At 45.8% G+C, this 15,626-nt stretch overlaps 2 protein-coding genes across 5 annotated transcripts in view; one reads left to right on the forward strand and one right to left on the reverse strand.

The window, feature by feature from the left end:
* The window catches only part of NCOR1 (nuclear receptor corepressor 1), a 55,076-nt gene extending 50,028 nt beyond the window's left edge, over positions 1–5,048 (reverse strand). For 2 of the 4 annotated variants that reach the window (XM_063402727.1, XM_063402723.1), the window contains exon 1: positions 4,889–5,048. The gene's annotated coding sequence lies outside the window, so the exon portion shown is untranslated. Of the gene's footprint in view, positions 1–4,215; positions 4,673–4,888 lie in introns of those variants that run through there. The other 2 variants (XM_063402725.1, XM_063402724.1) reach the window with 2 other exon arrangements.
* A 1,724-nt stretch (positions 5,049–6,772) lies between these two features.
* Positions 6,773–15,626, forward strand: part of PIGL (phosphatidylinositol glycan anchor biosynthesis class L) — a 51,597-nt gene continuing 42,743 nt past the window's right edge. Inside the window, exons 1-2 of the mRNA XM_063402728.1 lie at positions 6,773–7,076; positions 10,057–10,156. Coding sequence (XP_063258798.1) covers positions 6,833–7,076; positions 10,057–10,156 — 344 coding nt within the window. The 5' untranslated portion in view covers positions 6,773–6,832. The remainder of the gene's footprint in view (positions 7,077–10,056; positions 10,157–15,626) is intronic.

The raw sequence follows: 15,626 nt of genomic DNA on the forward strand, positions 1-15,626 counted from the left end.
GAGGAGACAGCATTTTTCTGAGGTGACTCCAGTAGTTCCCAAATCCCAGACATCTCCCTCACCGCTACTGAAGGGCCCTATCCCTGCCACAGGGGTAATTCCACTGCTTCTGAAACATCAACTGGAGCATTCAAACTTCACCTGAAAACTGCACCGTGAAACAGAAACCAGCCCAGGCCTCCTCCAGTGCAGCAGGCAAGAGACTCAGGAGATGCTACACAAACCACAGTGGTAAGAACTGCAAAAAACCTTCCTCAGCAACTCATCCTCACCCATGAGTGTCCAACAACTCACTGAGGTTTGCTCCAGTTCACCTCTTTCCTCACATTTCATCTGTGACTCAGAAATCGCCGTATCTCAAACTTCATGTGCATCACACACTATGCAGAACATATTCTCTCAAAATAACAATTTTTCTTCTCCCTTTTTGGACTGAAAGTGTAGACAGTTCAAGAACAGCTCCTGCACATTAATTTATTCCTTCACTGTTAATCCACCTGCAGGTAAAATTGCTTTTGATTTCACCTTACAGTCAAGAAATTCTGTGGTCACAGTTTTAAGCTTCCAGGATCTTCTTGTAGCTCATTGATTATCAAAAGTGGATCTGCAGTGACAGCTTTTAAAAACAGCTTTGGTTTGGAAAAGGAAATACAACTTGACTAATCCGTACTGACTAAATCCACAAACTATGATGGATTGTAAGAGAAAACACTTATAAAGAAAGGGTCAGGGCAAACTAAGTATCAGCCTCGTAATTCCCCTCAGCTGACTGGGTTCAGATAAAATCAAGTCTAGATTTTAACTAAAAAATACAGAAAGGCTAAAATAACATTTTTTTAAACTGTATCTAAGAGCAAAAACTTGGTCCATTCTGATACTGCATAGGAAATGCACCAGGGCCTTCTGGAAACAAAGTTTACTGCTATTACATTTACAAACACATTTAAGATACTCTTTTTTACAGCAAATGCAACAATATATAAAGATATAACTCCAACTGGGACACACAACAGCCTCCAAGTCATAGAAAATGGCAGAGAACGAAGGAGATCTTGACCTATGAATGGTATAAATAATCCTTTAGTTCTGGAGTAACAAAACCCAAAACCAACCCAGAACTTCAAGGTTCTAGATATGTTTAAGTCTGATCTTTGAGACCATAGAGAAACACCAGAACCTATACAAAAAAAAAAAAAGCTATAATGAAAAAATTCATCTTTCTTTGCCCCAAAATATTACTAATGAGGTGAAGAGTGCAGCTGATCTGAAATCATATACCTGCCTCATTTGCTGAACAGCACTTGAACTCATCATGAACTTCTGTGTAAACTCTGTAACACTGACAAGCAGGACAGGAATCAGTCGGTTTTGCAGTTGATTTATATTCACATTTGTCAGACGTGTTCCCTGAGACGTGAACGCATTTTAATCCCTTCAGGAGAGCATTTGCTCCTCCAGGCAGCCCCGGGCTGTGCCCGGGAAGCCCAGCAGAGGTTCCATGTGGAGCTCTGTGCCCCACAGCCAGGGAATGCTCTGGGCTGTTTGCAGCTCCCACAGGACAAGAGCCCTCTGACATGGTGAGGACATAAAAGAGAATTACCCAAATGTCCTTTCCCTGCAGCATGAGGCACAAGCAAGTTCATGACACCAGAGGAGTTAAAGCATATTTTACACTTAACATCATCCCTTTTCATTTATAGGTGTCCTTTTCCTCAACACCTTTGTGACTGTATTTTCATTTTCAGTTTTACCCAAGAGCAGTCACTCAACATGCACAGAATTTTTAAGTCCTAGCCAACAGTTTGTCCAACTAATCTGTCTGCATAAAACATTCATTTCTACATTTTTTTACTGCTGAAAGTTACAAACAGGATTTTCAGAGATGGCTGATGCATCTTTGCACCAAGAGAGTATCTTAAATTTTTGCAATAACTTTGCAGTCCTAAGCAGGTGAAGTTGCTGACTTCAAAACCACATAGACCAACATCTTCCTTGAGCCTGAAGAAAAAAAGAAGCCCTATCAAGTCAGTCTGGGAGGGGCAACGTTATGAGTGGCTTAGATGTGGAGCTGGGCAAGGACACAGCAACACCTCTTGGGATACTGGGAGGAAACAGAGCTCCAAGGTAAGACTGAGCCCCCTGTGTGACCCAGCTCAGTGAGCAGAGCCCCAGCAGGCCCAGGCTGTGCTTATCTGATGCTGGGAGGCTGAAGGAGCATGGAAGGGAAATAGAACCTCACCAAAGTTCATTACTAGAGAGAGAATCATTGAATGAGAGACACTGAAATGGAAGGTACATTCAGCACTGTCCTGGCTATTTGCATAATTTAGAAGTATCACAAAGTAAATATTTGCAGACAACAGTCCTGCATAGGTCTGTTTATCTGTTTAATTTTTATCTGGACCAGTTACAGTAGGGAGGGAAGGTACCATGTTCAGTTAATAGCCCAGCATTGAAACACTGATTCAGATTTGACTAAAGAACATAAATGACTTGGAGAGCTCAAGCCTGGCATCCAGGAAACATTTGTTTGCATTATGAAACCAGTGTCTGGTAACAGGTCTGTTCTTGAGATTATTCTGTGCTGCACTGCACTTGCACGAGGAACAGACCCCTTCCAGCTTCAACAATTGTCAAAATCCTCAATGTAAGTCACTACACACACCAGAACTCCAAAGAGTATTTTCAATCAGGCAAGAAAATCTTCATTAAAATAATTTTGTAGGCAAAAGGCCATATAGAGGAATAAAACATTTCACCAGAACTTTTGCAGAGAGGTTTGAAAGAGTATAAATTTCTTATTTATAAGAAATATTGTTCTCTACTACAGAAGATTTTTTTTACAGTTGTTTTCATGCATTTACCTGCAGCTGAAGCAGAGGCAGCTTCCCTTCCCTGTGAGCATCTCTCATTCATGCTACAACTGAGAAATGAAATGACTCAGAAGATGCAGTCAGAGGAGCACAAGGACTGTGGAGAGGGACTTGAGGGGGGAATTGGAAAGGAGATTTAGATGTCCCTACTTCTACCACAGTTTTTGAGAGAGTTTTGTAGATCCTTTTAGATCTCAATGGCAAACATGTCTGCCCCAAAAAAAGCAACTAAAATGAGTGGTTGTAGGAGACAAAGTGTATTCAAAATAAAACAGCAGCAGCACAATGTAGCAAAATGAATATATTCTGATTCTGTGCATGTAATTTCAGTCTGGAGAGTTACTTTTAATTGATGGCTGCAATGATTAACAAGCTAGAGAGAAGCAACACTGGTGGAAACAAACACTTGTAACATCCTCTCCACATGTTAAAAAACACACATTGTAACTCTTAGAAAGCAGATTCCAAAATGCTGCTCTTTCCCACATTTCAGCAAGTTTAGGTATTTTAGTGACCAACATCGAACTGTGTGTTTCAAACAGACAAATTACCCTGCACATAAATCACAAAAGAACTCTCTTTCCTCAGCAGCCCATACCATATCACAAAGAAAAGCAACGTAAAGAAAAAATTAACCACGCTTTCGCAAAAAAGGGTCACTGCAGTTGGCTTCTTTCCCCTGAACTTTTGAATCCCTGGGCTAAGCACGAAGGTCTTTCATCCCCCAGCGCAAGACACCACATTTCAGCTAACTAGAAATCCACTTCAAATATTCCAGACTTCCTTTCCAAATGTCAAGGTTGTTTAGTTAATCCGGAATAACAACATTCTGCGGAATAAAATTCCAGTGCAAAACTGCAACAGAGCTGCACGGTGCTTGTGTGCAGTGACATAACTGTGTCCACTTCTTCAGGCACTTACACTGTGCCATCCCACTTACTACCACCAGTTTTTGTTATAATTGCACTGCTTTTTACCTCTCAAATCATCCTGCCTAGGATAAAAATCCCTATCTGAGCTCAAACAGTTCATAACTATAGTGCTGTACCTAAAATTAATAAAAGAATACAAGTCTTCAAGACTAGACAGCCCCACTGTAATAAGTTGTCCTAGGTTACACCAATATTTACAGTCATGAAAAGGTAACAGACTTTTTAAGACCATATCTGTGAAGCACTAAGAAGCAGGCTTTGGACAACAGATTGTTCATAATATCTACTTGCCTACTTGAGCCTAACACTGACAGTTCATACATCCACCTCGAATCCTGCCTAACTGCAACCAACTTGATACACACATCTTTTCTAAGTACAGAAAAATCAGCAAGCGCGAAGTTCTTTACCATCAAGTCAGAATAATTCTAGCAAAAGTCACTTCCATTGTGCCCTGCAGCAGCCCGGAGATGACAGAAGCGGGGATGTTTACAGGTCCCATATGAATAATTCAGCGTCAGCATCAGCAACAACTCCCCGGCAGTGACAGCGGCAGCGATGCTCCCCCGACACGGAGCTGTGGCCGCAGCACATCCTCAGGAACTACCGCTCTCCTGGCCGGGCCTCCAACGGGACGATTTTGAAGAACTGACCCTCTTTTTAATTTTTTTTTCCTTTTTTCTTTTTTTAACTTGCACGTCTCCTGCCCACAGCGCAAGGATGAACACCCAGCACAGAGATGCTCAGGGATTTCTGCAAAAACTTCCCAGCGAGGGCCAGCCCTGCGTGCCCCGCCATAGCCCGCGCACCCTCAGCTCAATGGGGGAGAGCCCCGTGGGCACCCCCCGCCCCTGATCCGCCCACCCCCCGGCACCTGCCCCACGGGGGCTGCCCCACGCTTCCCCCCGGCTCCAGCGCCCTCCCCCCGGAGACCACAGGGCTCCGTCCCCGTGAGGAGGGAGGAGGACGGGATGGCCGGGCCCCCGCCTCTTCCCCCTCCTCCTCCTCCTCCTCCTCCTCCTCACAGCGGAGGAGCTCAGCCCGCTGCGCCCTGCGCCGCCCCGCCGGGCTCCCCGCGCTTACCGAGGCGCGGCGCGGGGGCGGCCCGGGCGGCGGGTTCCGGCGGGTCCCGGCGGGGCTGGGCGGGCGCGGCGTCTCACCTCACCCTCAGCGCCGCCGCCGCCGCCATCTTGCCTCCCCTCCCCCGGCCCCGCGCGCTCCGCCCCCTCCCGCCAGGTCCTGCCAGATACCGAACAAATTCGGCGCCGCGGCTCGGTTTCTTTCAACAGCCACCGTTGCTCTCCCCTTTCTCACGCCGTGTCAGTATGTGGTTATTCATCGGCAGAAACAGGCCTGGAGAAGCCACTGGAGAGCGCGGCGGGGAGGGAGGGATGCTATGCCCCTTCCAGGACCGCTGGCCGGTGCGGCGGGGAGGGGCTGCTTCCCCCTCCCGCTGAGGGCCGGGGGGGGCGCGGCCGCCATGAGGCGAGCGGGGCCGGGCCCGTGAGGGGCTCCCGGGGCTCGGCCGCGGGCTGGGAGCCGCAGAGCCCTGCTGGCCCCTGTCGGAGCGATGTAAATTGATAATAACCCATAAGGGGCCCGGGCCGCGGCCATGCCAGTGCCCACACGGGAGCATCGCCCGGAGCCCGTCCGGTCCCGCAGGGCTCTTTCCGCCCCGTCCGCGGTGCTTCCCGCGCTGCTCCTGAGGTCGGGCCCGTGCCCCCGCGACCAATGACTTCCGAAAATGTGAGAGACGTTTAAATCTCTTTAAATGTCTGTTCATTCTTCCCCCGGAATGAGGAGTGTGTAACTCGTTCCTTCGTTCTCAGGAGCTTCAAATCTGCACGGCATCGTACGTGCAAGTGTGTAACTCAGGATGTGCTAAAACAACAAATTAATCTCTAATCAGGTTTACTGTGAGAAAGATATAGCATTAGGCAAGATTAGATTACCTCATTGTCACAATTTCCATTCAATGGAGAAGTCGTGTCCACATTTGCAGGATGGGTGCCCACACAGTTACTGGTTCAGAGTAAAAAAGCTGGGGCTCACCCTGTGGCAAACAGGATCACTCAGAAAACACGTGTTGTACAAGGGTTGTGTTCTTACAGCGGTTAAAAGTGCCAGGCTCTGGTGACACGGCACATCTCCAGGCTGATGTTCGCCGTCTCTAATCCCAACACAGGCCAATGGCTCTCACTTGGAATCACTTGGAGTTAAACATGTCCAAATAAGAGCCAGGGAAGACCAGTCAGGCATACACCTGGTGAGGTCTGAGCTGCTCCTCAGAACTCTTCTAAATTGTATTCACCTTTTATACTTTAACCCACCCAGCTCCCACACCCCACCATTGCTCTGTACGCTTGTCTTCCATATTGCCCGTTTGGAAAATACCCAAGCCATGGTGCATCTGATCGACTGTTTCATGTTTATATTAATGCTTCAGGTCTCCTTCTGCTCTGCAGCTTTCTCCAGTGGCTGACTTCACTTCTAAACCATATCCAGAAGTTTCCCCCATTTGCAGCCACGCTCGGGATACCCACAGAAGGTGTTTGAAGATAAGCTCCTCCTGCCCCGCTTTGGAGCTTCCCCTTAACCCACGCCTCTTCAACAGCAGGGATAAAAGGTACCTCACTCTGAAAAGCTCAACTTTTGCCACTATTAATCACTATTGAGGCACCGGCAGGGTCAGGGCAATACGGCTTTCACCCAGGGGCACAGCCCGTGTTTAACGCAACCCCTCGGGCTCCGCTCTCCCGCCAGGCCTAGCCAGGGCAGGGTCCCGCTCCTCACGGGCGGCCCTGGGGCAGCAGGAGCGGGTCACGTTTCCCGCGAAGCCCGGGAGCCCCGGAGCGGCACATCCCGGGCCCCGTTTCCGCGGCAGCGCCCGAGCGGCCCCGCCCCGAGGCGGGAACGGGAGGGCCGTGAGGGGAGGCGGAGGGGGGGTGGGACCCTATCGTTCGCCGGAACCTTCGTTCCGCGGCCGGCGTTTCCGGGCGGCGCGGCGGCGCGCGCGGGGCGGTCGCCATGGCAGCGGGCCCGTGGTGCTGGGGGACGCCGGCGGCGCTCGCGGCGCTGCTGCTGCTGCTGCTGCTGCTCGGGGGCGCGCGCCGCCTGCGCCGGGAACGCGCGGGGCGGCGCGGGGGCGCGCGGGGCGGGCGCGCGCTGCTGGTGACGGCGCACCCCGATGACGAGGCCATGTTCTTCGCCCCCGCCCTGCTCGGCCTGCGCAGCGCCGGGGCCGCCCCCGCCGTGCTCTGCTGCTCCGCAGGTGAGCGGGGAACACCCACGCACCCCCCCCTCCTCCGCCGCCCCGGGGCGCGGGAAGGCCGCCGTGACGGCTCCGCACGTGGGTGGCCTCCCGCCGTGACGCGGGGCGGAAGATCCCCGGCTGTGGGGAAACTGAGGCGCGGTGCGGCCATCGCCCGCCCTTCTCCTTCCGTCGCCTCCCCTCTCCTGTGCAGGAGCGTGTCGTGACGGAACAGAGCGGATCGTGTTCACATGGAAAGTTGCGGCACTGAGGCACTTGCAGACTGCGTGCCGGTGGCAGTGGGCTGTCAAAGGTGCTCTTTAGCACGGACTTTTGGCATCTCCTTGTCATTCTGTCTTCTTGCAGAAGACTGGTTTGGAGGATCCAGTTTTAAAGTCGCGATACATTCCCTGGAACACGTCTAAAAATAGCACTGGCATTGCAATCCGATCACGGAACAATAGCCCGGAAGGGAATGCGAGGCCGTGCTGTCCGTCACTGGACCTGGAGGCAGCAGCGATGTGTCTTCATTTGCTGCAGACAAATGTTTGTTCTCCGGAATGTCCGGGGAGGTGCCTCAGCCTGTGGGGTCTGTGTCAGTGCTGCTTTAGCTTTCCCTCAAATCACTTTTTCCTGAGTCACTGGTGTAGTTTAAGCTTGTTTGTTTATTTTTTTCGTGCCTGACAGGAACATGGAAGTCAGAGTATCCCTTTGTAACAGCCTCTTACATATTTTAGGACTGTTATCTGCCTCTTCTGCCTTATCTCCTCCAGACTAAACAACCTGATTACTTGCAGTCTTCCCTCATAGATCATGTTTTCTAAACCTCTAATCATTCTCATCACTCTCCTTTGGACTCTTCCTTTGGTTCATGTGATTTTTGGAAGGGTAGTGATGACAAACTGGAAGCAGCACTGCTGCTGAGGCCTTGCTGGGGCTGAATAGGGTGGAAAGATTCTTACAGGCTCCACTGTTTGCCCAGATCGAGAACTTTTCACAGCACATGACACTTCTGTGTTCTTCTCATGATCTGCTGAAGCTCCAGACTGTTCTGCAGAACAGACACCTGAGCAGTTATTCCATTGTTCAGGTTTCTGTGCATAAAAAACAGCCTCATTTGACCTGATCTTTCAGACCATATTGCAGTACCTGAATTCTTACACTGAGAACTGCCTAGCTTTGGGAAAGAGCCCCCTGTGCCTTTAGCAGCTCCAGTTCACTGCCAACATTTCTGTCATTTCCAAAGCTCTCTGTCCTGCCCCACCATCCAGGTGAGAAGACAGGGATTAAACTTTGGTTTGGTGGTTTCACTGATGGCTCTGCACCTCCATTCAAGATTTAGTGCAGAGCTTTCATTGTCTCTGCTGAGGAACAGAGGTCTGTGCATCCCCTTTGGCTTCTCCACAGCTATGAGGAGATTACTGAAGTGCAACTCTGCAATTTCATTTTTGGGGACTGATACACTGCTGCTGGTAGAGCACTTTCCAAAGAAGTGTTGTGTTTCTGTTTATTTTGTTGAATTTTCTTTTCTCTTTACTCCTGATTCAGTGGCATGACACATTCAGTGTGTTTGATGTTTCCTTCTAGGTACCTTCTCACTTGTGAGGAAACGTAGGGAAGAGCACCTTTATGAACTAAGAGATTTTTATTTTAAAAGCCTCTGATTAGTCTTGTGGGTGATTCAGATGGTTCATCCTCTCATTGTTTGAGTGATTGATGATGACAAGTGAGTTGATCAAAGACACTGCAAATTGTTAGCACGGAGACAAAATCATTACTTAAAAATCGTTGTACTTGCAGTTTGCAGTTATCAATCAATTTGACTTAGAAATGAGTTAGAATTGCAGCACTGGGAAAAAGAAATCAGTCTTTGACACACTGAATAATCTTAGATTGAATTAATAACTCAGTCTAAATGTGCTTTGCTCTCTGTAGTAACTGGCTCTGTATTGTGAGTGCTCCATGGATGAGGTCCAGCAGCATCAGCTCTTCAGCTGGTTTTGCTCTCAACAGCTGCCCGTTTTTTCCTGTGAGCATTGACATATTCCTGATGTCCTGACACATTTCTGCAGCTGTGGAGCTGTTTCTTTGAGTTCAGCAGGAGCCAGGTATTTGGAGTGGGACTGCTGTGGATAAAGCATCACCTGCAGTCTGCTGTGACACTGCACTGCAGCTAAAGCTGTTCCCTTCCAGCCCTGTGCTGGTGATGGCCTGGTAAAAACCAGTCTGAAATGAACCCTCTTCTACTCACTCAGTCATTCCAGACAAAATGCACACTTCATTCTGCTGGAGCTGGAACTTGTAATCCAAGGTTTTGGATTTTCCAATCCCACAGTCAGTCACTGTCAGTCTCCCAAAGTCATTCAGTCACAGGCTGTGGGAAGAGGCTTTTTCTTTTTCTAGTTACTCTTCCCTTCTTAGAAAATTTTACAAAGCTTGCTAGTGATGGCTCGGATTGCAACAGTGCTCCAGAGAAATGCTAGATTTAGATGACTCACACCCACAACAATAAAAAGTTCCAGTGTAATTCAAGACAGCTGACTACAGACTTGAATCACACATTAATACTCAACTGTATTTTCTTTTTTTTTTGCTGCAAAGTTAAAATTGAGTTGCAAGTATTGCCCTGCATAGAGCAATGTTCTGGAAGGGGCATCACAGCTCTGGCAGGGACTTTGCATGGCTGATGCCAAGGAAAAATAAGGGGCTGTTAGGCAAGATGAGAGGAAAATAGTTCAGTGAAGAAGGAGGCAATGTTTTAAGATAATGAATCCCATTTCCCTGTTAGTTGTCAACCTCTGTTACAACTTTTCCCAACTGCCTTTATCTTGATTAGGTTTTCCATCTTCTTTTGCCTCTGTAAGTTTTCGCAATTTTGCCATACCAGTTCTGCCTTAATTTCCTCTGTGAATGGAACAAGGAAGAAGATACTGAACTGTTTGGACCCCTTGATGTGAACCTAAACTGAGTTAGATGGTGTTGCTGTGTTTGCTGTTTTCAGGAAATTATTACAATCAAGGAGAGATTCGTAGGAAAGAGCTGGAACAGAGTTGTTGTGTCCTGGGCATTCCTGCTTCTGATGTCACAGTCATTGATCACAGGTAACTGGTTTTCCTTTCCAGTAGAATTTCACTGCAGCTTTAAAGGCGGTTGAAGTTCACTTGAACATTCAGGAGAGCTGACTGTGTCATTCTAAAAAGCCTTGAGGAATCTCAAGTAAGACAACATTAGATTTTTAAAAACTCTTTTCATAAATCTAACATGGGGAGCACAAATCCTCGGTGAAGCTCTGTTCATACAGCATTTAGAATAATGATAACCACACTTGCTGGGATCTGGCACGGTGTGTCTGGGCAGCATGATCACATTTTGTTGTTTAACAACTTGTTGCAGTTTCAGACAGAAATTCTCTGAATTGCCTGGGGCAGGTTTGTCTGTAGGTGGTCTTTGCAGGGGTTAGTGTGGAATTCTATTATATTTACGTTCTGCTTTAGTCCTGGCTAAAGACAAAAGGGAACTGCAGTACTAAAGACAGTCCACAATAACATGACAGAAAGATTCTTCAAAATTAAACCATGCAAGATTTGTTTTTCTAAGGTGTGGTGTTGTTTTCTTTAGCTGTGTGTAGCTGCAGAGGTGGGTGACAAAACTGACACTTCTCTGTGCAGGAACTCTCTTCTGGGAGGGTGATTTAACACTCTGAATCAGTGAAACTTGGAACTAATGTTGTAAAAGGCTCTCAAATTGCCCAGTCACTGTCTGTGTGTAAGATCTGAATGAGACACTGATTGCTAGGAAACACGATACAAGTGGTTGTTTCACTTGTAAACAGCTATCACACAGCCCATAAAGAATATTTCTGTTTATGAAGAAATAATATCAACATATTGATTTAAAGCCACTCCAGCTAGAAGAGTCAGAGTTGCAAAAAAATCTGGCTCCAGGCAGGCCCTTTTCCCATGACCATATTTTCCCTTGAGCTAAGGCAACAGAAACCACAGTCCAGAATATGAATCTTTTTGAGTTCTTTGCTTTTTTTAGCTTTAGGTTTCTCTCCAAGTTTTCAGCTTGCTGAGGAGAACAGCATAGAAGTTGTTTTTCCCTTGGAATGAAAAGAGATGTTTCCGTTCACTTCTCATGAACTGGCTTTGGGTAACTGCAAGTTTTGTAGTACAAGCATATGACAATGCCCAAAACATTCTGGGGAGGAATAAGGAAAAAGCTGCTCAGCTTTGCTAAGCATGAAGTCTGCTCAATGAACCATCTTTTGATTTTAACAGAGCCCTGAAGCCACTTGGCCTTTTATCCTCTAAAGCAATGTGAGGTTGGTTGGTGAGTGATGCAAGTTCTGATGCTGCTCAGTCACCCCACACACACAGAGCTCAGGGAGCTGCTTGTTTTAAGTCAATCTTTGGAAGGTGAGGGCCATTTTTGGCTGATGCCTTTCTTTATTATTATTGCACACATTTCTGTCCTGGTCTGTGATTCCCTCCTCTGAAGGCAATGAAATGACAGAGCCATCCCATTGCCCAGAGCTGGGCTGGAATGTGCATCACTGTTCCAAGAAACAGGTTTAGATTGGAGGTCTTTATCTCTGAGTTAGATTGCTGTGAGATAACCATCAAAACCTTCAATTTTGTTGTGCATTCAGGGAGTAAATGAAGTGAAGTTCTTGATGAATTTTGCTCTGAGCTTGTTTACACAGCAAAGTGTGTTTACAGTTCATTGTTTACTGTGCCATAACTCACCATGTGAATGCTTTTTATGAAAAACATCTGTAGATCAGGTGTTAGCAGAATGGTAGAGGATCAGGATTAATTTCTAGACCACACTGAATTTTTAGGGTAGCTCATTTTTAGATACTGTTTTCCAGTGGTTTAGACAAAACACCAGGACTCAGGGTTGTTGAAACTCACTCGATCCTCTTGGATTCTCTAAGGTCAGTAGTTTTCCTGTGTCTCTTAAGACTTATGTAATTTACAGGTTATACCAAAATATTTGCTGGTATGGCATTATGTGGAACTTGCTAAAGTAATTCATTTTTTACAACTAGATTTCAATGTAAATTCTTGCCTACAGAACACTGCTCAGGAGGCTGTTCCTCCTTAGCATTTTAAGATCAGAGCCCTTTGGCTCTTTTGTTCTTTACTGAACCCTTCAGAAGATAATTTGCCATCAATGTAAAGAAGGAGCACATTGCTCTGGGAGAGCTGCTGGCCTGCTGCCCATCTCCCATTGCTTACACAAACACTGCATGCTTTACATTAGCCAAGCTGCAGCTTTGTGTTTTGGTAAGGAAAGCCCAAAGGATTGCAAGGTCTGGATCTGCTCCAGCCATTGTAGTGTGGAGCTGAGTCATGCTGCTTCCTCTTTCTTTGTGTGAGCTACAAGTGAGTGAGTAGAATTTGTGAGATGTAAAAGGGGAAATAGATTTGTAAAGCCAGGTGATTGACTTGCTCTGTCATCTCGCTGGGCAGGCAGGTAAAGAATCAACATGACATTTGGGACTGTGTGTGAACTTGTGAAGGGAAAGCTTCAGTTAGCCTAGGATGAAATCTGTGCTAAAGACCAAATCCTTCTTAAGCAGTGCCTTGCCTTAAACAATGCCTCTCTCGAGTATATCCAGGATTCCCAGCAGGACCAGTTCAGTCTCTATCACACAACGGCTCTGCCTGGATCCTTCAGGAGCTGTGTTTGATGTTGCTGTTGTGTTTGTTATCTCACTTAAAGACAACTCAAATCTGCACAAATATGGCCCCAAACTGCACCCACATTTCAGCCCTGGACATCTGAGATCACTATGAATTTCCTGCAGAAAAGTTCTTTGCTCTATGGGACATGTCCAGGAATGTCTGGGCATGCACACATGCTCCAGACTCATTTAGATTTGAGCTCTGGACTCTTCCAGCTTGTGACTAGTACATGTCAGGCACCAGATTTGCAGAGGTGTCCCCTGAGCTGCCATGTCATTATCACAGCTCCCACAACCAGCTGCATTTAGGGGAGAAAAGTTTCACAATCCACTTTTGTTACCATTCCCACACAAGGCTTAACACTTGGAGCAGCCCAGCTCAGAGCTCACGCTTGTGTTGTTCAAAATTAATTTCTGGACTGTCACAATTGTTCCTGCTGTTGAGAAAGGGAGGAGTAGCAAGAGACTGAGTTCTGAAAGTCACTTCATTAATTATATAAATGTTAATGTAAACTCTGTGCTTTTGGTATATTTTTATCATCTTTTCTGCTTCAACAGTAGATTTTGCTGTGAGTTCAGCTCCCATTTACAGTGGGCACATCTGCCAATGCTCTGGCTGTCGATTAGTCTGGAACATTGCACATAAACAGGAGATGATTTCTGAGCTGCCTTCACTTTCTGAAGAGAAGCAGATAAAAAGAAGCCCAAATTATTCTTTTTTTTTCTAATGTGTGTTTTGGGTTCATGGAAAGATAAATATCAGATGTTTTACTGTGGATTCTAAAGCTTTTGTGCACAGTTGTTCTGGACAGAAAGTAAAACTGACTATTTGCATCTTTAATATGACAGAAAATATTTGGCCCACGTTTGCACTGCAAAGAAAATAATAGCTGAGATCTGTGTAAACTGGAAAATTTTCCACTCACAGTCGGACGCTTACGGCAAACAATGTTACATCTCTTTCCAAGTCTCCATGGAAATTGCACTCCCTTTGCTTTTTTATTATTATTATTTCACTGAAGTCCAAAAGGGCTCTGATCAGACACTGCACAGGAGACATCTGCCCATCAGGTTATTTTTATGAGGCTGCAGAGAGGCTCAAAATCTTCTTTTTTTACATTTTTAATGTAATAAATCTGTTCTGTTGGACTCGATTTTCCCTCCTATAAGATGAATAGGCTTTATTGCACTTCCTCATATTTAACTTCTAACAAACTTCCTTCCATGACCTGTCTCTGACGACAGAGAAATGAGTCTGTAGGGTCATGGGAAAAATATATCCTTGAGTAAATAGTGTGGTTGTGGTGAGCACAAAAGCACTCAGACCCTTTACAGAACAAACGATATCCCTGGCAATCTGAGCCTTTTTATTAGAATTTAGAAGCACAGTCATTTAGTCCACCCCGTTGATCCAGTTTGGATTTGCTGTCCTTGGGTTTATTGATGGGAAAGTGGGTGCTGAGTGCACAGAGCTATGGGATTCTAAAAATGTGTTTATCTTACTTATTATGTGTTTCTCTCACAAAGGTGATATTATTCACTAATATTTCTTCTTTCTTGTTCTATTAGTTCATATTTTGGGAACAGTAGTTAATAGTTTTAATTCTGCTGGGGTAATTGTGGTAATGAGTTACATTTTGTCTTCCTAAGTTCCCTGTGGTATCATAGTTTGACATTTTATTTTATTGCTAATTCTAAAAAGCTGATCTCTGTGCTGATTAAAATTGCTGCCATGCTTTATTCTGGAAGAGCTGCGTATTTCAGGAGTGAGTGATGGGATTTTCTTAATCTTCCTCATCCCAGCAATCCTGTAAAGGCCTTTTTTTTTTTCAGAATTTTCTGTAATTAAGAATGACATCTGTGGGACCAGAAATCTGACATGTGAATTGATCACATGTTCAGTATATATTGCAGGAAAATCAACCTACATGCCTTGAATCAGCCAAAACCACTCAAAATCATCCTGAACACTAACAAGCTTCATCATGACAAGAAGGCACTTTGTGAGTCAGGTGGAGATCTTGATATTTATCAATCTGTAGCCAAATTTCATTTCTGTTTAGTGCAGTTCTGGAAATGTAAATTGTTTTCTTTCTGAGAAGACAATAAAAGATCTGGCCACCTATTTTTATTTACATTTCTAAAAAGATAATTTTTTCAAAATGCTTTCCCATGTGGCAGTTCCTGCTGGCATTTTAGACCTCAGAACACTTTATAAAAAGGATTATATCAAAGTCTGCCTTCAGGCATCTGCTTTTATAAGTGTTGCTCTATGCAGTAATTGAAGAGGAAATTCTTCTGGGGTTGAGCTATCTCGCAGCCCTCCAGGAAAGCTGCTTTCTGAAACAAAACCTTGTATTGCACTAAGTTAGGTTTAGCTATTTTGTCCTAAATTAGATATTTTTGTCAATAAAGAAATCTGCCCTTTCTTTTCCCTGGGGCTGCCATGAACAGCAGAAGGAATTTCCTTGCTGTCCACCAAGGAGGAAGGGGAAAAAAATCCTTTCAGTGCCAGAGGGCCACATCCCCTGCATTCCCTCAGCAGTGGCACCTTTGGAAACACTCAGGGATTGTCCTTCAGATGTCAACAGAGCCCTGTCACAGCTCTGTCACATCAGAGAAGCCACAGCAGGGACTGACTGAGGGAAGCCAAGGGCTCGGAGTAAATGCAGGAGGAAATGAGGGAGCACAGCTAGAGGACAAAATGGTTTATGGAAATCAAATCAAAGTACTCTGCATTGAAATTTATACTTCTTAAGATGATTTTAGCAGAATAAAAACTATGAAATACTGATCTCAAAACGTGAAAGATGAGAAGAGGGATCCCAGCCATCCCCTGAAGCTGATGAAAGTTTGATTTGACTTAAAAACCATGAGCA

The sequence above is a fragment of the Prinia subflava genome, chromosome 8 (genome assembly GCF_021018805.1).
Source record: "Prinia subflava isolate CZ2003 ecotype Zambia chromosome 8, Cam_Psub_1.2, whole genome shotgun sequence".
Lineage (NCBI taxonomy): Eukaryota > Metazoa > Chordata > Aves > Passeriformes > Cisticolidae > Prinia > Prinia subflava.